This window comes from Prunus avium, chromosome 2 (genome assembly GCF_965620075.1).
Source record: "Prunus avium chromosome 2, drPruAviu1.hap1.1, whole genome shotgun sequence".
Classification (NCBI taxonomy): Eukaryota; Viridiplantae; Streptophyta; class Magnoliopsida; order Rosales; family Rosaceae; genus Prunus; species Prunus avium.
The window spans coordinates 32,648,151-32,670,434 of record NC_142285.1 but is presented as its reverse complement, the minus strand read 5'-3'; the positions used below and the strand labels follow the sequence as shown (position 1 = coordinate 32,670,434).

The 22,284-nt window shown below is 37.9% G+C and overlaps 3 protein-coding genes across 4 annotated transcripts; 1 reads left to right on the top strand and 2 right to left on the bottom strand.

Annotated features, from left to right (window-relative positions):
- Positions 1 to 1,407: 1,407 nt before the first annotated feature.
- LOC110746432 (glutathione S-transferase zeta class-like) lies at positions 1,408 to 5,202 on the top strand. Of its 2 annotated transcripts, none has more exons than XM_021946654.2 (10): positions 1,408 to 1,566; positions 1,661 to 1,763; positions 1,945 to 2,001; positions 2,251 to 2,336; positions 2,526 to 2,597; positions 2,902 to 2,955; positions 3,073 to 3,148; positions 4,052 to 4,113; positions 4,388 to 4,447; positions 4,838 to 5,202. In XM_021946654.2, exons 1-10 carry the CDS (start codon positions 1,543 to 1,545, stop codon positions 4,934 to 4,936), a joined length of 693 nt encoding a protein of 230 aa, XP_021802346.2. In that variant the 5' UTR covers positions 1,408 to 1,542; the 3' UTR covers positions 4,937 to 5,202. The 2 variants fall into 2 exon arrangements, with proteins under 2 accessions (XP_021802346.2, XP_021802345.2); XM_021946653.2 differs by having other exon boundaries at positions 1,413 to 1,566; positions 1,658 to 1,763.
- Positions 5,203 to 5,244: 42 nt separating this feature from the next.
- LOC110746431 (putative zinc finger A20 and AN1 domain-containing stress-associated protein 8) lies at positions 5,245 to 5,993 on the bottom strand. The gene has a single exon (XM_021946652.2). The coding sequence runs from the start codon at positions 5,804 to 5,806 to the stop codon at positions 5,351 to 5,353; it is 456 nt and encodes a 151-aa protein (XP_021802344.2). The 5' UTR covers positions 5,807 to 5,993; the 3' UTR covers positions 5,245 to 5,350.
- Positions 5,994 to 8,752: 2,759 nt separating this feature from the next.
- On the bottom strand, positions 8,753 to 9,890 carry LOC148296886 (uncharacterized). Its single transcript, XM_088248953.1, has one exon. It carries the CDS (start codon positions 9,642 to 9,644, stop codon positions 8,982 to 8,984), a length of 663 nt encoding a protein of 220 aa, XP_088105079.1. The 5' UTR covers positions 9,645 to 9,890; the 3' UTR covers positions 8,753 to 8,981.
- Between the last annotated feature and the right edge of the window lie 12,394 nt (positions 9,891 to 22,284).

Here is a 22,284-nt window from a genome sequence, read left to right as displayed (position 1 = left end):
ACCTGTGAACATGTCTGTATGGTTTTGATGAGGTTCTGACGAGTTTGGGAATTATGATGAGTTTGTGGGAATTTATGTGGGGGGAATGAAGAAATACACAGGTCTATGAACTCATATCGATAAGCTCTATGAAACGGTGCCATTGAATTCCCAAAAATCCTACCGGATTTAAAAGTGACCAAAATGACCCTACCCCAAGGGTAAAATTGTAATTTCACAATTAGATTAATTTAAATAAATAAAACGAATAGTTAAAATTGGGTCAGGGTGTCACAAGAGAAAAGGAGAAAAAGTCACTTACTGTAAAAAGAAGCTTCCCCGCCATCTTTGACTTTTAGAGGCATCTTTGTAGCAATTGCCTCTCTCAACCCAACCCAGTGTCTAACACAATCGCACATTTTTGACTTTTCTCCGCCTCAAATATACGATCTTTTTGGGTATGAAGTCCAAATCCTTAATTATATCGAATGTTTTGAGTTGTATCCCTAATTTGATTTGGGGATTCTAAAAGAGATGGATCTGATTTGGATTTGATATGGGTCCCACTCATGTGAGGTCCAAATTGCCCTCCAAATTTGTCCCACCTGATAGTCACGTGTCAATTTTGACGAAACTTTAGATGGAATAATTTGAAATCTAACGATAAGGGGGAAATTAGCGAATTCATTTAGTTTAGGTGCTAAATTGGCAGATTTTTTAGTTCATTGAAGGGTAAATTCGATTAGTTTGATAGTTCAGGGGGTAAATGGCTAAAAATCCTTTGTTAAATGGAATTAACACAACAAAGGTGAGTACTTCAGTGGTTCAGCATGGAGGTACTAGGTTCGAACTCCCTTATGAGCAATCATTTTTGTAAAATTTCAAGGATGAACAGTAATCGGTCCGGTTAAAGTAAACTAGTGACTTTGAAAACCTCAATCGTGAACCAAACTGGTCCAATCAGTTGGACACCGATATTCAATTAAATAATATAAAAAGTCAGACCAAACCAACCTAATCAGTTTTATTCGACCGATTTTCGATCTGATTTCCCACCCATAGTTTGCATTGTGAATCGTGAACACTCAATTGCAATGTTTACTTTATGGGTAAGTTGGGATAAGACGACCTATTTTGTACAATCAATTGCAAATTTTGAAGAGAATAATTTATTTAAATATTCAAATGACAATATTGCCCTTCGAATAGATTTTGACCATATATTTCACCCAAAAGAAAAGGAACAAATAAAGATAATCCATATAAACCTTTTCCAAAACTTATGGGGTTTGAGTGTAATTACGCCAAACCACAGAGGGTCTAAATGAAATTATTCTGCAAAATTACACATTGAGATTGGGAGGGAAATTTAATTTGTTTTTTTGGGCCAAGAGGAGAATAACTATAAAACATTACTTACCAAAAACAAATATAGCTAATAATTTAATAAACATGTAGCTCAGCGGAAAAGGAAAACAGTCGCAGTAAAAAAAAGTTTGACTTACTAATCTGGTTCTGAGATTTCAGACTTTGAGTGTTGAGAGCTTTCAGACAAGCAGCGCTATGGAAGCCAGCAGCGAGCAGCAGGTACCACTGCATTTTCAATTTTTATTTCCATTTCTCTTTTATTTATTTATTTATGTATGAATGAATTTATTGGTTTCTAATTTTGGTGAAGAAGAAGTCGGAAAATTCATCATCGTCTTCTTCTTCAAAGCTCTTGCTCTACTCCTACTGGCAGAGCTCCTGCTCTTGGCGCGTCCGCTTCGCTCTAAGTCTTAAAGGTTTTATTTTGCTTTTATGAATGACTTTTAGTTTGTTTCTGTCAAGTTTTTTATTTAAATTAAAAATCATGATTAATTTCACTCAAGTTTAGGGAAATTTGTTTTTGTTGGTCTGAAATATTAATTGAATTGAATTTACTTGTTTTTGGTTTTGTTCATTTGTTGTTAATTGAATGTATAGGACTTCCGTATGAGTACAAACCAGTGAACATAACAAAAGGAGAGCAGTTCAGTCCAGGTGGGTTTGAAGCGATGTTATGCTTATTACAAGCCATTCATGTTCTATATATTGAAATAAAAACAGGGCAAATAGTCTATTGCAAAATAGTCTGGCACGTTATGTTGCTAGACGGTTAATTTGAATATTTTGATTTGGTGGATGCTTATTCAACATGCAGTAATGATTCACAATTTGACAACATAATATATCTTGCCTATATTTCCAACATTTGATAAGCTAACCCTTGTTTTTATCTGTGAGTTGCAGACTTTAAGCGTTTGAATCCTCTTCATTTTGTTCCGGTGTTGGTCGATGGTGACATAGTGGTTTCAGACTCCTACGCAATATTACTGGTTAGTGTAATTTGTTGGAAACTGAATTATTTAATTCATGTGATCTGCAGCCAGGTAACCATAGACCTGAAGGCCTTTCATTAGTTTCTACTTCATATTTGACCATCATTGTATAGTTTGTGAAGGTTTTATTTACGTCTCTTTTGTTTTGTTATCTGAGTACAATCTCTTCTTGTGATTCTCAATTAGTATCTGGAGGACAAGTATCCACAGAGACCGTTGTTGCCTGCTGACCCTCGGCTAAAAGCTCTTAATCTCCAGGTAAGTTGGTCCTAAATGTGAAGTCCTTATCAAATTTAAAGAATTTGGTATTAAAAAGTTTCTCAACTAAAAATTGACTAGCAAACAAGTCTCTCATGGGGTCAAAAGCCCCTATCTTTTTTCAAAAATTTATGGTTTGCATGTCCTTTTTTGTTTTCTTCAATTAAAGCATGTCGCAGGCTGATGTAAATCGCTTTTTTTGTTCTGGTAATGAGAAAGGTGAAGCCTCTGTTGAAGTTAAGATTGAATTCTTCATGGACTTAGTTTTCTTTGCTGAGTTGCCAATTAGTGAATATTGTCACAGGCTGCAAGCATTATCAACTCTAATATACAGCCTCTTCACATGGTGTCGTTGCTGGTATATTCTGTTTCTTTGTACTGCATATATAAAATGAAATTTGGTTTTACATTCGTACCTATGTAATCATCCTTGATTTTGTATTTACATATACTCTATTATCATTTGTTTGTGTAGAAACATCTTGAGGAAAACGTTGGTCCTGAAGAGTCACTATCATTTGCTCAGTTGAATATAGAAAAAGGCTTACTTGGTGAGTTATTATCTGCATGTACATGTTCATTCCTTTAATTATAAATTCTCTGCATGTACTGCTAATTAGGAGAAGCTTTCACCATGAAGTGGAGTTTGGTCGTATGTCGTAGCTTTGTTGTGTAACGTATTCTAATTTCTAAATGTGCTTCTCTACTGGTTTTGCATGAGAAGGATTATACTCATTGTTTATTTGAAGTTTTCTTACACATGCATAACAAAAGTGCACACTAATACAGAAGTGAGGGAAATGAACAGATAGTTCCAATTTTATGTCATCTGTGCTGTGCATGCTTTCAGATGAAGTCACCTGCATATTATAGCTACCTTGATGATCTTAGAGTAAGGTAAGATTTAATAGTAAGGATGCCAGTGCACCTCTTTTATATCAGGCCATGCAGTTGTTGGATCTGGATAGATAAGAAGTTTGATTTTAGCAGCAATGATCAATTTGAAGCCCCATTTGATAATAGTCGTCCTAGGCAATGGGAATTACTTCTTTCATGTCATTACAAAACCACATCCTTATGATTCCTAAACTTCTGTAATCTCTAGCACTGATTTATGATAGCAACTGCTATCAACAGCCACTTGCAGATTGACAATTCACCTATTATTATGTCTTCTATGTGCAAGTATGACTGCAAATTATTGAGAGAGATCAAATGAACAAATAATTTGCCATGCAAAATCACTCGATGATTGACTTATTAGTTGCAGCTTGTGTGGGAGAGCAGACCAGAGTGCATTTATGTCTGGTAGTGTTAAATAACTCTGTTTTTTCGCTTGTATTAAAGCTTTTATATATAAAAGTACATGTATATTAACATGCATGATGTGTAACTACTCGAGAGTGCTACTAGTTGATGCTTACATTTTCTCTTTGTTTATTTCTCATCTGTAGCTCTTGAGATGTTGCTGAAGGATTTTGCCAGCAGATATGCCACAGGAGATGAAGTGTATATGGTCTCTCTTCTGAATGCTCTGTGCTTCTTTGTTACAATTCTTTAACTGCAATCCTATCTTAATTCCTTTTATTTAAACCAATGTGAACTGACAACAATTTTTCTAACCCAACATATTGGCGGATGACATAAATGGTGACAAAAAGTATCTCCATGATTCTTGGATGTCTATGTGCATGAGCTTTTTTTTAATTGAAGTTTTAGAAGCAATAGAAGATTTTTTTTTTTCCCGCCGCTTGAGCTGTTTCTGACTAATTAAAGGGTTTTAATTGCAGGCCGATGTGTTCTTAGCTCCACAGATTGTTGTATCTACTACAAGGTTTAACATTAACATGGTAAACTCTTGCCCGCTTCTGTGTTCTTTGCATTGGTTGTTAACTTTATTTTGTTCGCTGTTTATCTGTGTGTTCTGTGAAAATATTATCAAACAACTTTAGGGGCAACTCTTAACTGTTTCTATAGTTATTCCCCCCTCCCTTCCTCTAAAAGACTGGTCCGGTTATATGTGAATGTCTTAATTATGCAGAAAAACAGGGTTAGGTATTGATTTTTCTCATATAATTTTCTTTGGTATCTGCTGGCATTTTACTTATTTGGGTCCTTATATATTTGCTACCAAGTTCTGCCCCACACAAGTAAATGACAATACGGCATGAACTAAGGAAACAGAATACAGACGCAAGGTGACTTTGGTTTTTACTTTTTTTGCTTTATTTTTTGTGCAGTCCAAATTCCCCACTTTAAGTAGGCTGTATGAATCCTACAAGATTTTACCGGAGTTGGAAGCTTCGTCACCAGAAAGGCAACCCGATGCTGTGCATTAAGTCTGGAATTTTTCCGCCATATTCCTCAAAGCAGTTTTGTATTTGGCACCATCTCTCTACTGGAATAAGAGTGAGCACATGTAAATAAGATCAAATTTGAAAACGTTGGTCACTGGTGTAACAATGTGTCCAGTTCCAGTTCTTTGTAAGAGAAACATCACTCGAATTCTATGGATGATGTAATGTATTGGTATTGAATAAAAATCATGTAGCCAAACAATTTCTATTTCCAAAATCAAACATGTAATCACAGATGATCTTTGGTATCTAAATCCGGTAACTTAGTCAGGTACAAGAACAAGTCTGGATACCGAGTTCAATTACTTCATTATTATATTTAATAAGACAAAGTGCACAAAATACAAGTCTTGAAGCCTAACTATATATAACATGCAAAATGTTGATAATCTGTCTCTAAATCCTGCACTGCAGCTTGTCACCCTTGCAAAGAGGGTTTTGCTTGGCCAAAACATCTCTTCCAGCCTTCTTGAGATCCAAATTGCATGAGTGTGTTTCTGGATACCTATGCTTTCCGCAAAACACTCCACCACAACGGCATTCAAACCCCAACACTCCAACTTTTCTGTTGCAGCTTTCACACCTGTTTTTCTTTGATCCACTATTATTATCAATATTACTAGTATTAGTATTAGAAACTGAATCATCTGAAGTTTGAAAAGAAAGCAAGGAAATTCCTCTAGCGATGGAACCCAGATCAGTTTTTTCCTCTGATGAAGCCACTGTGGTCGACCGAGCATTGAGATTCTCTTGTTTTACATGATCTTTGTAGCACTTTGAGCACATGTTCTTGTTTTCGACACATCCATAAAAGCCACAGCCCTTTGCGCACATTGGAGGCTCCATGTTCATGTTGACTTTCTTCTCGATCTTTTGTTCCGTTCTCGTTCGTCTTTTTGGTCGAGAGGCTTGTTCTTCTTCTTCTTGTTGTTATAAGAATTGTGGGTTTCTATTTGTTTATATAGGGGCAGGGTGGCGGTGGTAGATTGAGGTAGTTTACCATTTGGATTAGTATTCCTGTTTCCGGTAGGAAAGAGTATCCTCCCCTCACTCGATAATATTAGTCTTTCTAGAGGCTTCTTTTCTGCCATCTTTATATTCTAGAAGCTTCCAATTTGAACAATTTCTTTCTTTCTCTTTAAGCAATGTTTTTTGTTTTCCTTCTTTTATTTTCCTTCGTTGCATATTATACGCTAACATTGTATTCAGGCAATATTATCCTTTTTTAAAATTAAAAAAAAGCAATATTATTATAAAAAATGATTTGAAATCTAATACCTTAGGCAAGTCTTAGGTTTCTTGTCTCTACTAGAAAATTTCAATATGAGCCAATGTTCCCTCTGTGACCAAAATTAGCAAAAGTTATAGTTTCATCGTGATTAAAATGGGTTGGTCAGAATAAGACGCAGATCATACTATTGTGGTCCAAATTGAGTGTTGTCATTAAGTTTTTATCTTTTTCCCTTCCATACTCAGCTTGTGATACTGAAACCCACCCATACTCCACCTCTTCATGCAAAATAATATTTTAATATTCAAGATTTCTATAGAATTCACAATTGTGGTTAAAATCCCCTTTTTTCAAACAATGAAATAACAATAAAATAAATTCACAAACCAAAAAAACAGTTATTGTAGTAAACCTTAGCTGGTAGAGGCAATTTGAAAAAAAAAAAAAAAACAATGCAACGCCAAATCCAAAAAAGTATGTACTTTCCACTATAACTTCGATTAAAATTACAAGTACATAAAAAAAAAAATCAGAACCTTCAACATAGAATAATCTTCATATGAACTCTCGAAATAGTACTTTTAAAATAAGACATGTTAGAGCATCCGCAATGACGCTCTCTATTTCTTAGCTAAAATTTAGCTAAAAATATAAAAAAGCTATTTTAGGAGCTCTCTAAAAAATTTCAACTCCAACCATACTCCCTAATTTGGAGAGTCATAAATGCTATAACTCTTTTTTGATTGGTCCATCTCTATTAAAAAATAAAATAAAAAATAGTTAGCATTAAATAAAGGTTTGAAATACTCATTAAATAAGGCAGCATTAAATTATAGGGAGCCACTAAGAGTACTTTCTCTCTCCTCAGATTTAGGAGCTCTTAGAGGACTCCCTATTTTAGGAGGTGGATAGGGAGCATGGTTGGAGTTGCATTTTTACAATTCCTCCCTAAAATTTGTCTAAGGAGGTGGTTTAGTGAGCCCATTGCGGATGCTCTTATTATAGCATTAGGCCAGTAATGACATACCCCAAACATCATTTACTTTGTAATCAGCATTTACATATGCAAAGTACTCGAGTTTGCCAACTACTACGTACACTTGGGAGTACTCTGTAATTTGTAAACTACAAAAACCTACAAAAATTAACAATGGATGAATTTTTAGGTTTAGCCAGTCCCTAAATAAACTTGGATTGGATGATCATGCATGATCTTTAATATCTAAATCCGCGAACTTAGCTCAGTAAAACAAGTCTGGATACCACGCTTAATTACTATGATTAGTACCATCTTAAGAGCATCTACAAGCAAGCTCCTTATTTTTTAGTTAAATTTTAGCTAAAAACATATAAAAGTTATTTTAGGAGCTCTCTATAAAATTTAAACTCCAATCATGCTCTCTAGTTTAGGGAGTCATAAATACTATAACTCTTTTGTAATTGGACCATTTCTATTAAAAAAATAATATAAAAAATAGTCAGCATTAATTAAAGATTTGAAATACTCATTAAATAAAGCAGTATTAAATTATAGGGAGCCACTAGGAGTCCTTCTCTCCTCAGATTTAAGAGCTCCTAGAGGTCTCCTTATTTTAGGAGGTGGATAGAGAGCATGGTTGGAGTTGTATTTTTTCAATTCCTCCCTAAAATTTATCTAATGAGGTTGTTTAGATAGCCTATTATGGATGCTTTAATTGATCATCTGTTGTATTAATCTTTCTCTAACAAAGGTAACAGCACACAAGTGAAGTGAGTATGTGATGTGATCAAGGACGGATCTACAGTTGCGCTAGAGGCTCCAGCCCAATCCTGATTTAGTAAATAGGCTTAAAGGTGCAGGCTAACTTAGGAATTTTAGAAACCAGCCTACCCCTCTATAAATAAGTCAGCCTATCACTCTAATATAAAAGAACGCTACCCACTTAGCCATCTTTAACTCCACACACAAGGAGTGGATAAGGAATCCACTAAGCCCAAAAAAAAACCAAAAAAAATAATAGAACAAAAGCCTCCAACCATCTAACCAAACAAAAAACAAGACTCCAATTAGGAAGCAATCCAAGCCAAATCCATAAATTAAAAAATAATAATAATTATAAAAAAAAGCCTAAAAGTCTAAAAGCACGAAAGAACCAAAGAAGAAGTGACTCTCTTCCTATCCAAAATTGTGTCAATGTATCTTCGGTGGTTCTTCAATCTTAGTAAGTTTCTTTCTTTATTTTTATTTAATTTTCAATTTTAATTGTTATTGTTAAGTTTTTATAATTTAAGGTTGTTTGTTAAATTTTAAATTGCGCTACGTGCGTAAAATTATTTTAGAACAATTATAAGTTGCGCTACGCATGTGATGGGGAAAGTCTCTCATACACGCGTGATGGGAAAAAAGTCTCCCGCAATTGCAGTAGAGATGCCAGTTACTTTAAGAAAAACAAATTAGCCCACCCCTAATAAAATTTTTGAATCCGTCCTTTTATGTGATCAACTGAATAATCGTAGCAAAGCCCATTGATGGCTTTGTTGTTGGAACGGAAGTGCAGTGGGTGAATATTGTTTGAAAGAAAGGGATCAAAAATCAAACTAAAGATTACTGATGGAAATTCTCATAGCATTCATTCGATGCCTTTAGACTTCACCACCACATCCACAACCACAATTGATGCAGCCACTACAATTTATTGGCATCAAGATGCATCTAGACTCCTCGTTATCTCATAGCTAGGAATACCACAAGACACGAAACTCATACAATGTTTTAGATAACTCTACAACTTCTAGAGACTTATTATTAATTACAAATTATATTTTAAAATTTGTAAACGGTTGAACTTTTAGACCTTCCAGAAACACTCCCAAACAGGCTCCAAACTCAGTCTCTTTCTGTAGCCGTTCAGCTTCTTTCTTAGCATAATCAGCAACCTTCTCCTCAAGAGAAGCACATTTATCCTCAAGTGCCCGAATCCTATTTCGTGCTTCTTCATCAACAGAAACAACCCGTGATACGAAAAGCTTCCTAATATCCTCCAACTTGCATTTCTTTTTGCATTGAGGACACTGCCCGGAACTTCTATGCTGTAGCCATTTTGTTATGCAAGACATGCCGTATACATGTCCACAGGGAAGGCAACTGATGTGATGATCGCCGTCATTGGTCCAAGCGTCCAAGCAGATAGAGCAAAATAAGCCATCGATTTCACTCCGATTCCATTCACTGCCTTGAGAGCCTTCTGCGCTGCCAGTTCCAACCCACGACGACGTTTTGGGTTCTCCAATTCTTCTCCGCTTCTCTCCACCTTCCTCTGCCACACCTCTTGATTCTGTTTGAGCAGCAATTCCGGCAGTGTTGTGATTAGAACTCGAGGCTAATAGTTGTGCAAGGTACTTAGCAAAATCTGAATCTTGGTCCTGTTGAAGTTCCTCGTTTTCGCTAATTTCGATGTTTGAAGGGTTAGGGTTTGCCATGAGTGAGTTACGAAAATTTGAATGCGTCCAAAAAGAAATGTTAAAGATATTTTAATTAGAAGCTAGGGGTTTCATCAGAAGCCCAACTTTAGGGGTTTTCATTAGAAGCCCAATTGTTCAGAGATTAAAACAATAAAAACCCTCAACTTAGTGCCCATGCAGGGGTGAAGATATTTATAAAGACAAAAAAATTGAAGTTTTTGTTTGGAGTCGATGTAGGACTGCTGCAACTACCCACGACTAGGTCTCTTCTCTGGCCTAATGAGTCCTAGTTGTTTGGTAATTTCGTTGGAGACCTGTTCACTCTTCGATGAACCTCTTCATCGTCGTCTCTGGTAATGGTGGTAGTGGACATGCAGCATGCTCTGGCTCAGGCTGCAAATCTCCAATTCCTGTTAGATGTCTCCATTGTTATTGTAAACGGGTATTTTCTCCTCAATCTTTTCTGGGTCTTCTTGCTTGATTTTCTTCTCAAAGACTAGTGCTTTTGAGGACACTTATGTCTGTCACTGTTGAAGAGGGACATGGTTCCTCTTCTGGGATACAGTTGAGAAGTCTTTCTTTGGGATGATCTTGGACATGGTTTCAAAGTTTAGAACTTTTGATTTGGTGGAAAGATTTGATGGGTAGAAAGAGAAGAGAATTGCTTATGCTTCTTGATTTGGGGAGGAGAGAGATTGAAGAATTGCAAAGATTCGGATGAAGAGAATTGCTTCTGCTTCTTGATTTGGCTGTTTCTTCTTAAACTGAGGGATGGATTGTTCTTCGTGTTCCTCTTCTGGGATACAGTTGAGAAGTTTCTTCTGGGATTTAAGTGCCGAGCTGCTGTTCCACTTTTATTGATTCAGGTAACTTCTCCAATTATTAAGCACCTTCCTTTGTGTATTTATGCTATTTTTCTTATGCTTCTTGAAGCCAAGTCAGATTGATTATGATGCAGGTATTGGATATGTTTGAGTTGGCCTGTACTCTAGTCTTTTTCCGTTACTTGAACTTGATTTTCTGTGGACATATTTTAGAAAATGATGTTATTTGAATTATAGAAAGAGCAAGTTTTTTTTGTTGTTTTTGTTTTTGTTTTTTATTGAAACAAAATAAAAACAAACAATAGGAACTGCCCATGCATTCACCAACACTTGTTGTGGATTGATCCCATGATCTCACCCTTCAACCTTATTTCAAAAGGGAGAAGGTGCATCTTTTCACCAAATGTAACAAAGCAAATTAAGGGGTTGTTTCTTCTAGTTCTGTTTTATCAATGGAAAGTGGTACAAAGAAAACGCTCTAGTAATGTGTGGTATATAGACATGTTTTAAATTCCATCTTTCTAATATTTAATTGTTATCATATCAATACTGTTTCCTGAGGTTTGTATGTTTTCATTAAAATTGGCAGTCGGTGATGGAGATCTGCGCCATGTATCGATAGGTGGGGCCTGTGTTGCTTCAGTCGTGTTGAGCAGGTGAGATAGGACCACGCAATTTGAAGAGTTAGCGCAATGTCTTCTACATGTTTTTTAGTTTAGCTTCTTTATTTTTTCACCTACCTTGATATCCCTGAAGATAAATTTGTGATGTGGAACAGGTTTTTAGGTGCGATTAAGCAATACTTATGTCTGTCACTGTTGAAGAACAGTGCTTCAACTCTTATGATAGTTTTTCAACTATCTTGCTCCATCTTCATTAGTCTGGTGTCAAGATTTAGAGCTAGATTGAAAGCAGAGATTGGAGTATATATATACTTTTTTTCCTATGATTGTTCTAAGAGTTTTGGAAAATGTTGCGCAACACAATTTTCAGCAGAAGAAGTTAGTGCTTCAGTTCTTGAGAAGCTCTTCTGTGTTAATTCCCAGATCTTGGTAGATATATTCATCAATTATTGTGACTGTGATGTTAATTCATCAAACATATTTGAGAGGTATCCCCGAAATACAATACTTAAAATTTCAAAAGCATTGAACACTGATAATAATATCCAGTTTCATCCATCGAGTTCAATAGCATAGCAGTTGTCCTGCATTGTTTCCACACCCTCATAGCATTGTGAATTACTTGGTCTTATGTTAACAGTTGTTGCGTTTGCCTTGTCCTTTTCCTTTTGTCCTGATATTGTCAGGATGGTAAATGGCCTTCTTAAAACTGCCCATGGTGTCCCTCCTGGTGTTGCCACATTCCACCACATTATTACCGCCTCAGTTGGCAACCATGAAACTTGAAGCTGTGAAGAGCTTGGTTGGTGTTTTGAGGTCAATCGGAGAGTGAGAATATATAGTCTTGAACCAGGAGGTCTTCCCATGGCAAATGGCCTTTTGACTGCTGATAAGCATTGCATTGGCCGAACTGTGGATGATGTGCGTTTCCAGATTGAATCCACTGCGGTTATTGGAAGACAGTGCAAGAGATACTACGAAGCATCCATTGGCATTTTTGACAGATCTAACTCTAAGGTTGTGTATTGTTCTTCTTAGAGATTTTTCAGCTTCATATTCAAACTATCACATATTTGATTGAATTGAGACTTTTGCAGCAGAAATGGGACATATCTCAACTGGAAGAAGTTGACAAAAGGTGGCCCTGAAGCTGGAGTACGTCATGGAGACTATTATATCACCTGCCCCTCCTCAGCATGGTAATACTAGTGTCCCAACTAATAATCTTGTACTCGAAGCAGCAATTAAGTATTAATAATCGAAATGCTGAGACCAAGAACTTGTTGTTTTGTTTATAAGCTTTTTAAAGTAGATTTGGGAGGAGTTATTACTAAGCATGGTAATACTACTGTCCCAACTAACCATCTTGTTTGGCAGAAAGTTATTGACCCTTTTCATCTGCCATATTACATCATATGTGCTAATCCCGCTCTCATATTGGAGTCAATTTTAGATGCTGAGTACATGTGGTGTTCCTTCAATTGTTGAAAATCACAACTTGGTTAAACCATATCTTTCGAGGGGTTGTGGCAACCATGATAACTTTTTTACTCAGGTCATGATAGATTTGTAGAGATTTGATCAAAACAAATGTTCCTAAGTTGATCAGAAATTGGTAAAGCTATGTCAAATTCTACTTGTGAAGATAAAAATCCCTTCAGCTAGGCCCTAGAGGTGATCAACTTCTGGAGAACCTGAAATCTAGAAAATTTCTCTGGAGCTGGCAGTGAACCAACACCGTTGCGGCCGGACATTTAAAGTTGCCTTGTGGGGTTTAAGGTTCCTTTTTCTTGAAATTTTCATAACGAGAAAAAATTTGAAAGAGAATTGGAGAAATAAGACGCATGAAATGGAGTTTTGAAAAATCCAAACAGGTGAGAATTTATGGAACAAACCGCACTTTTTTCCGTCTTCTCACCTACCTATTATCGAGTTGGGTTGCCTGCCGTTTTTGGCGTTCTTTTTTTTGAATAATATTTGCTTTATATGATTCTGATGTGTTTGGTTTTGTGCATACTACTGCACTGGGAATAGAATGGACCTCTTGCTGAGATCAGGCTCAATCGAGTGACTATAGATCAAATTAAATGAAAGAAAGAATCAATTAAATAATTAGGATGATATCAATTGTCAAATATTATACACCACCCAAGTACATAGACTTAACCAAATTAACATTCTTCATCTTACAACCAAAAGAAGAAAAGAGAAAAAACAAAATGAATCAGCAGCCAGCAGCATGGGATTCACGCTCACACACAAGCCAAAGTCTCCATATATCGACATTCTCCACCCCAAACTGTCATAGAGTGGGGGTTGGAAGTTAACTCGAAAGATTGGAAGGTCTTGTTCTTGAGATTATAAGAGATGACCTTACCAGGAGTATGCAGCAAGAGAGATGAACATTCCTCTCCTCCACCTCCATTTTCATTGAGATCTGGAGCAAGAAACAGAAGAACAGTTCTTTTTTCCCATTGTAGCAGGTCAGGAATGGGAATGGGAGGATCATGGACAAGATCAACATGGTACTTGACAAACCAGCCAGAGTAGTTTCTTCCCATCTCCAGCACATCAAATTGAGTCTGACAACGCCAATAAACACGAGCAAGATGCAAATGACCGCCAGGAGTTTCGAAAAAATATGTATCCTCACCTTCGTCACACTTATAGGGTTCATAAAAAGGAGGGCTATCAACCCATCCAACGCGCTCTTCATCCATGTGATAGTATGACAACTATGCATCCCAACCACTCCAGTGAATTACGCCATTGCAGTACACCGGCGTAATATAGTCTACAGGTTGTTTATGGAAAGTAGAATCGAGAAGCCTCCAACTTCGAGTCTCAGACTGTTGTGCGGAAGCGTCAACCAATTGTGAGTGAAAAATAAACAACAACTAGCAGGAGATAAATGGAACACAAAACAACACCAACAAGAACACCAAGATTTATACTGGTTCGGCAATGCCTACATCCAGTTTGGAGACGACGGAGTAATTCACTATATTCAAAGAGAGTATACAAAGTGTTTATCACTCAAGAAAACCCAAAGCCCCAAATACACCCAAGTCTCACTCTCACAACAATTGAAGAGAAAACAATGATACAAAGCAAAGAACAATTAGAGAGAAATGTTTCTCTCTTTGGCAAGATGCCTTTCTTGCTATTTTTCCTCTTCTACTCAACACTTGGTGAGATGCTTCAAATGGAACCATTTGCTTCCAATTTATAGCCAAAAATGCAAGAGTGTGAATGCAAGCTTCAACTATTCATTTGTTGGCTACCAAACTTACCAATGGATGGCTACCAAACAATCCACCCTTTTTGACCTCATAGTAAGCCAACATTTACTCACATGGGCAACTAACTTTGACTCACATGGGCAACTCCAAAATTCTTCTACATTTGAGCCAACTTTCAACAATCTCCACATTGGCTCAACATGTAACAAACTCTCATAGTAACACTCCCAATGGTCGTCTCCCAATCCCCCAAGGGGCAATCAACAAATTTTATTAATTCCAATCAAGTCTAAGCAATGCTTAAACTTGAACAACGAAACTGGCTTCGTCAACATATCAGCAGGATTGTCGGCGGTCCCAATCTTCTCAAGAAGAATATCTCCCTCTTCAACAATCTCACGTACAAAATGGAATCGTACGTCAATGTGTTTCGTACGTGCATGATGAACTTGATTCTTTGCTAAATAAATAGCACTCTGACTGTCACAATGAACATCCACATGGTCCTGTTGAACCCCCAAGTCATCAAGCAACCCTTGAAGCCAGATGGCTTCCTTTATAGCTTCTGTTACTGCCATGTATTCCGCCTCAGTAGTCGATAAAGCAACTGTAGATTGCAGAATCGACCTCCAACTCACTGGACCTCCAGCAATAGTGAATACAAAACCTGTAGTGGACCTACGCTTGTCCAAATCACCTGCGTAATCAGAATCCACATATCCAACAACACATTGACCAGAATCTTTATTCTGCTGAAACAATAAACCAACATCCACAGTACCCAGAATATACCGTAGAATCCATTTCACAGCTTGCCAATGCCCTTTTCCTGGATTATGCATATATCTACTAACAATACTAACAGCTTGTGAAATATCAGGCCTAGTACACACCATAGCATACATCAAACTACCAACAGCACTTGCATATGGAATTTGAGTCATGTAATGACTCTCCTCATCAGTTTTAGGAGACATGGAAGCACTAAGTTTGAAATGAGGGGCAAGAGGTGTACTAACCGGTTTTGAATTTTCATTCATCCCGAATCGCTGTAGTACCTTCTTCAAGTACTGCTTCTGACACAGACTAATCTTGCCCTTCGCTCTATCTCTTTCAATTTCCATACCTAGTATCTTCCGAGCTTCTCCCAAGTCCTTCATCTCAAATTCATTACTCAGTTGAGTCTTCAACCTTTCAATCTCCACTTTGCTTTTACATGCTATCAGCATATCATCAACATATAAAAGCAGATAAATGAAGGTTCCATCTTGCAGCTTGCGAAAGTATACACAATGGTCATAATGACTTCTTGTGTACTCATGCCCGATCATAAACCTATCAAATCGCTTGTACCATTGTCTTGGAGACTGCTTCAAGCCATACAATGATTTCTGCAATTTGCAAACCCAATTTTCCTTACCAGCAACCTTAAAACCTTCTGGCTGAGACATATAGATTTCTTCCTCCAAATCACCATGTAAGAAAGCAGTCTTGACATCAAGTTGAGCCAGCTCAAGGTCAAACTGCGCAACCAAAGCCAACAAAATACGAATAGAAGAATGTTTTACTACAGGAGAAAATACCTCATTGTAGTCAATGCCTTCCTTCTGAGCATAGCCTTTAGCTACCAATCTGGCTTCGAATCTTACATTATCCTTTTCCAAGGATTCCATCTTCTTGGCATACACCCAATTTTGTTGCTGTGGAGGCTCTTGGGTAGGTGCCTCCTCTTCATCAGACCTTACTGGAACAACTGGAGTTTTTAGTAACTCCACCTGCTTTGAACTACTCATGGTCTTGGTAGCTTCAATTTCACCTTCATGCTTGTTTTGATTAACCATAGCAGTCTCATCAAAAGTCACATCTCTGCTTACAACAAATTTCTTCTTATCTGGACACCAGAGTCGGTATCCCTTCATGCCAGTGCTAAAGCCATAAACAGAGCTTTCTTTGCTCTTGGATCCAACTTGCTTTCCCTGACATGGTAGTAAGCAGAACAACCAAATATTTGTAAATACTTGTAATCAGTACAAGGTTTACCAGACCATACCTCCATGGGTGTTTTCCCCTCGTTCGCAGCAGCAGGCAACCGATTAATGAGATGGCTTGCATAACTAATTGCCTCAGCCCAAAACGCCTTGCCTAATCCAGCATTAGACAACATACACCGAACTTTCTCAAGCAAAGTACGGTTCATGCGCTCCGCCACCCCATTCTGTTGCGGTGTCTCCCTAACCGTAAAGTGCCTCACAATACCCTCATCTTGACAAACTTTCAAGAAAGGATCAGACTTATATTCACCACCATTATCTGATCTGAGAGTCTTGATCTTTCGACCGCTTTGCGTTTCAATCATCTTTTTCCACTTCAGGAATATCTTCAAGACTTCATCTTTACGCTTCATGGTGTACACCCATATTCTTCTAGAGAAGTCATCAACAAAAGAGACAAAATAATGGCTACCTCCCCAAGATGCATTCTTGGAAGGTCCCCAAACATCAGTGTGAACATAATCTAGAGTGCCATTAGTGTGGTGAATAGCGGTATCAAATTTCACTCTAGTTTGCTTACCAAGCACACAGTGTTCACAAAATTCCAATTTGCATGCCTTTGCACCCTTCAATAAGCCTTGCTTCACCAATCCTTGCAACGCTTTTTCACCAGCATGCCCAAGACGCATATGCCATAACCTCGTGGTGTCTGTGCTATCTGCGTCAGCAGCTTCGGTGACAGCTGCTCCACCAATAACTGTACTCCCCTGTAAGAAATACAAGTTATTTCGTCTTGTACCTTTCATCACCACTAGTGCCCCGTACACAGCTTTAAGAACTCCACCTTCCATGGTGATCTTGAGACCCTTGGATTCCAAAGCGCCCAATGAGATGAGATTCTTCCTCATATCCGGTACATACCGAACATCACTCAATTCTCTGACTGTTCCATCATGCATCTTCAAACAGATTTTGCCTATCCCTTGTGTTTTGCAAGCATTATTATTGCCCATCAAAACAACTCCACCATCCAGCTCATCGAAGCTAGAAAACCATTCCCGTATGGGACACATATGATAGGTGCAACCTGAATCCAAAATCCACTCCTCGGAGTGACCATCAGCATATGAACTAGCCAAAGCAAACTCGAAATCATCATCTCCAGATTTTGCAACATTTGCTTCAGAATCCGCTTTCTCCTTCTCTTTGTTCTTCAATTTGGGGCAGTCTTTCTTCCAATGACCCTTTTGGCGACAAAAGGCACATTCGTCTATGGCAGGAAACTTTCCCCGCTTCCCAGATTTTCTTTCCTCTGTTCGACCCCTTACAACTAGTGCCTCGGTTTGTGAATTGTGAGTCATCTGGTCCTTTTTACGACACTCATGATTCACCAATGCCGCAGACACCTCCTCAAGTTTCACCTCGGATTTTCCATACAACAAAGTAGTTGTCAAATGATCATAATCATCGGGCAATGAATTTAACAAACATAGTGCCTTATCCTCGTCAGGAATTTTCACATCAAGGTTTGCTAAATCAGCAAGTATTTTATTATAATCATTGAGGTGTTCGTGCATAGAAATACCTGAACGATATTGAAATCGGAAGAGTCGCTTCTTCAAGAAGAGCCGATTTTCTGCGCTCTTGGTCATATACTTCTCCTCCAATTTCGTCCATAACTCCTTAGCAGAAGTTTCCTTCATATACGGGTATTTCAACTCCTTATCAAGGAATGATCGAATAGAGCCACAAGCATGAAGATTAAGTCTCTTCCACTGCTTATCATCAATTTCTTTGGGTTTATCCTCCAAAACAATATCCAACTCTTGTTGATACAACACATCCATAACTTCACATTGCCACATACCAAAATTATTAGAGCCATTGAATTTATCAACCTCTAACCTTGTAGTAGCGATAGGATGTCTATTGGATGTAGGTGCCGACGAAGACGATGTCGACTCCTTCTCCTTCACAAGTTCGTCTTTATCTCCAGCCATCTACTCGGCACTGTTCACAAATACAGCACTGTTCACAGATACAATACTGTTCACAGATACTATAGCAGTTCACTGTTCATGGAACTGTAGCACCGACACTATTCACAGAACTGTAGCTTCGACGAATTTTTCACTCCTACGAAACCCCAGTCGAAAACTGGAGCTCTGATACCACTTGTTGTGCGGAAGCGTCAACCAATTGTGAGTGAAAAATAAACAACAACTAGCAGGAGATAAATGGAACACAAAACAACACCAACAAGAACACCAAGATTTATACTGGTTCGGCAATGCCTACATCCAGTTTGGAGACGACGGAGTAATTCACTATATTCAAAGAGAGTATACAAAGTGTTTATCACTCAAGAAAACCCAAAGCCCCAAATACACCCAAGTCTCACTCTCACAACAATTGAAGAGAAAACAATGATACAAAGCAAAGAACAATTAGAGAGAAATGTTTCTCTCTTTGGCAAGATGCCTTTCTTGCTATTTTTCCTCTTCTACTCAACACTTGGTGAGATGCTTCAAATGGAACCATTTGCTTCCAATTTATAGCCAAAAATGCAAGAGTGTGAATGCAAGCTTCAACTATTCATTTGTTGGCTACCAAACTTACCAATGGATGGCTACCAAACAATCCACCCTTTTTGACCTCATAGTAAGCCAACATTTACTCACATGGGCAACTAACTTTGACTCACATGGGCAACTCCAAAATTCTTCTACATTTGAGCCAACTTTCAACACAGACGAATATATCTCTATGTGATGGTAATAAGAACCAAATGCTGTTCCGTCAGTGGAACGAAGGCAGAGCACCTTGTAATGAGGTGATTTGGAAGGGTCAAAAGCCAAAGCATAACTTATGAGACCAGTGGCCTGAGTGGTAGCCGCTGTTGGAGGAATGATTTTCAAGAACTGATTGGTTGTGGGGTTCACAACATAAAAATACGCAAATTTGACTAGATAACACAAGAAGAGGCCATTGCAGGACTGAAAAATCCTGATATCATGCTCATTTGGGACCAAGTTAGGAGCTTTCCAGCGCGACCCAGGAGCCCTGGATGGACGACCATCTTAATCGAGAGGGAGAAGCTGAAGCCCAACTTGGTTTCGCTGCAGCCAAAAAAAACGGCGGACGCCACCGAGCAGGAGCTTGGGTTTTGAAGGGTGTGCCGGTCACAGAATTTGGGGTAGGAAATAAGAGAGAGCCACCGCTTCGAGACGCATTTGAAGCGGACCAGAGGTCTGGCACGCGCACAAGAATTTCCTCCAGGAGGCCTTCATTGTTGTTGGCTATGGTTTCTTCTGCTGCTGAGGAAACAACGCGCTGCTTCTGCAAGAGCGTTTTCGGTTTTTTTCTCTCTGCACCATCTCTCCTCTTCTTTTCTTTTTCCTCTCTCTCTCTCTCTCTCTCTCTCTCTCTCAAAACCTACCTTTTTTCGTAGTCATCAAACCTCTCCTAATAAGCAAAGGAAAACAATCCCAATTCAAATTGAAGACAACAGCTATATTTATTTAAAGAGTATAGCCGCACGGCTATATCCTTAAAATATTCGTATGTAAAGCCGCGCGGCTATAATCTGAAGTATTGTAAAACCATATTTTTCACTTATTATCGTTTTTATTTGCTTATATAGGAAATGGTGGCGGTGGCACATTTGAGGTAGTTTAAGATTAGGAGTCCGTTTCCTGTAGCAAAATGGATATCTTCTACAGGGGCCTTCTCCAATGCGAACTCTAAGATGCGAACTCGTTGCGAACTTTTGTTTTTAACCGTTGGATGGCTTGTGTGGCTTTATTTTCTTTCTTTTCGCTCTTCTTCCAACGGTTAAAAACAAAAGTTCGCAACGAGTTCGCATCTTAGAGTTCGCATTGGAGAAGCCCCCCTTTCTACAAACTTCTTTTCTTCTTTCTTTATATTCTAGAAGCATCGTTTAAAAATATATATATTATTTTCCTTCTTTCAATTTAACTTCTATAACTAACAATTGTGATATGACCAAGAGATTAATTAACAATAATGCGATTACAAAAAAGAAAGCTATTAGCAAAGGTCTACTATACTTAATACAAAATTATTCAAAAACACAAAAGTGGAATTCTGATTCCTTCATGGCATCCGACTTTTTCATAAACTATATACGCTAGCATTATATTCAAGGAATAATCATAAAAATAAATTAAAATTGTATCCCTTGTGCTAGCCTTGTAGGAGGAATTGAACACATGATCTCATACTATACAATAGTATTTTCGTATTGGTTATCACCTTAAGCCGAACCAAACTGTCACAAGATGAACGATCGTAGGTACATCCAGAGCGGGTGACCCGACCAATAAGGTATAGTCTATGAGAGCAACTCCACCCATTTGCCCCTTGCCATGGCAAGGGGGGAGCTAGGGTAGCCACTATTCACGTGAATAGTGGTTGCCCTTGCAAATAGTATTGTGTGTTTCCACCCGTTACCATGGCAAAGGGCAATTACTATTCATTTGTTTGTTTTTTTACAAATTTGTTTACCTAAACAATTAATTTGGATAATATTTTCGGATAAGATTTTTGGGTTCGTATGTGTCAATATTTATTATAAAATTCATATCTCAATTGGATGAAATTTTGGCATTTATAGAAGAAAAAAAAAATCAGTAATTTTTTTTAAAAAACTAGATTTTTTTTCATTTTTTTATTGCACAAAAATTGGCTGCCGTTGGATTGGAGAAAAAAAATCTGATCGGAGAGCCCAGAGCGCGACACATGGACTTTAGCAGCACTGTAGCATACTGTAGCAATGACGTCAGCACCAAAACGAGGGTTCGACCTTGGGCTGAACTGGCCTTCGGGCCGGCCCAACTTGCTGGGACCCACAGCCTGCCTGGGCTTGGGCTGTCCGCTGGAGCAAGATTTTTTTGTTTTTCTCCCCCCAGCCTTGGGCTCAGCCCTCCGCTGGAACTGCTTTGATGCTCTAAGTGATGGACACTGAATTTTCTGCCAAGTTCGTGAATACCGACACGAGCAGTCTTGAGACAAGAACATCCCCTTGGAGAAGGGGATGTGGTCCCTGTGGTGGTGGAGGCATGGTCGACCTGCAAATTTGAAGTAAAAATCGTACCAAACTACGCCCAACCTAACACCAACTTTTAAAGCTTGAACAAACCACAATATTCTTTTCATTGAATATAAAAGTGTCACTAACATACCACCACAGTAACTTCTACATGAGTTGATGGTGGTGGGCTGCAAAAATTACACGTACGGTTGATTTTGTTTTGTTGGGGTTTCTAAACTGAAGGATATATGCTAGCAACCTCATTTTCTTCACCTTCTTCTCCTCATCCATAACGTGGTTCGGTAATCGAAATAGCTCATTTTTAGATCGTTATGCAATGATCATTCTTATAAACTAAACAAATTTTCATTTGATTAACATTGTCGTAATTTTAGTATTTAATCGAAACATTGCATTCAGCTATCTATTTTATAACAATGAGATGATTTGTTTAAATTTTTTTACATCTATAACCTTTAAAGCGTGACCTAGAAAATGAATGGTTCATTAACCCACATTGGGGTAGGCATCTTGAGTATATTTTATTCTGTGTGGTGCATGAGTATTAATTGATTTTGATTTAGCCATAACACCTTCTATTTTGAGTCGAAGTTTAGGAGATACGTGTGCCACTAAAACAAAACACGAATTAAAAAATAGATGAACTAATGTTAATTATTGAGTTATACATTGATCATTACATTAGGGTTAACTAGTAAACACGATACTAATCCAAAATGGTACTACCCAAACACGACAATATGGAACTGCCACTATCGATTATTTGTATCATCTCAACTCATCTTATATATCACCTCTCTAGTATAGATAGATCCCGTAGATGTGATATGTAGATCTCACCTCGATTAGCTAAAAAGATAACACAATAGATAGAAATAGAAGCACTTCTACTTCTGCCCGGATT

What these genes read in the sequence shown, in the direction of transcription:
- LOC110746432 (XM_021946653.2), top strand. Translation starts at nt 1,543, where the DNA reads ATGGAAGCCAGCAGCGAGCAGCAG. An exon ending in AAGCCAGCAGCGAGCAGCAG is followed by an intron (nt 1,567 to 1,657) that starts GTACCACTGCAT and finishes ATTTTGGTGAAG; the next exon opens with AAGAAGTCGGAAAATTCATC. An exon ending in TATAGAAAAAGGCTTACTTG is followed by an intron (nt 3,149 to 4,051) that starts GTGAGTTATTAT and finishes TCTCATCTGTAG; the next exon opens with CTCTTGAGATGTTGCTGAAG.
- LOC110746431 (XM_021946652.2), bottom strand. Translation starts at nt 5,806, where the DNA reads ATGAACATGGAGCCTCCAATGTGCGCAAAGGGCTGTGGCTTTTATGGA.
- LOC148296886 (XM_088248953.1), bottom strand. Translation starts at nt 9,644, where the DNA reads ATGGCAAACCCTAACCCTTCAAACATCGAAATTAGCGAAAACGAGGAA.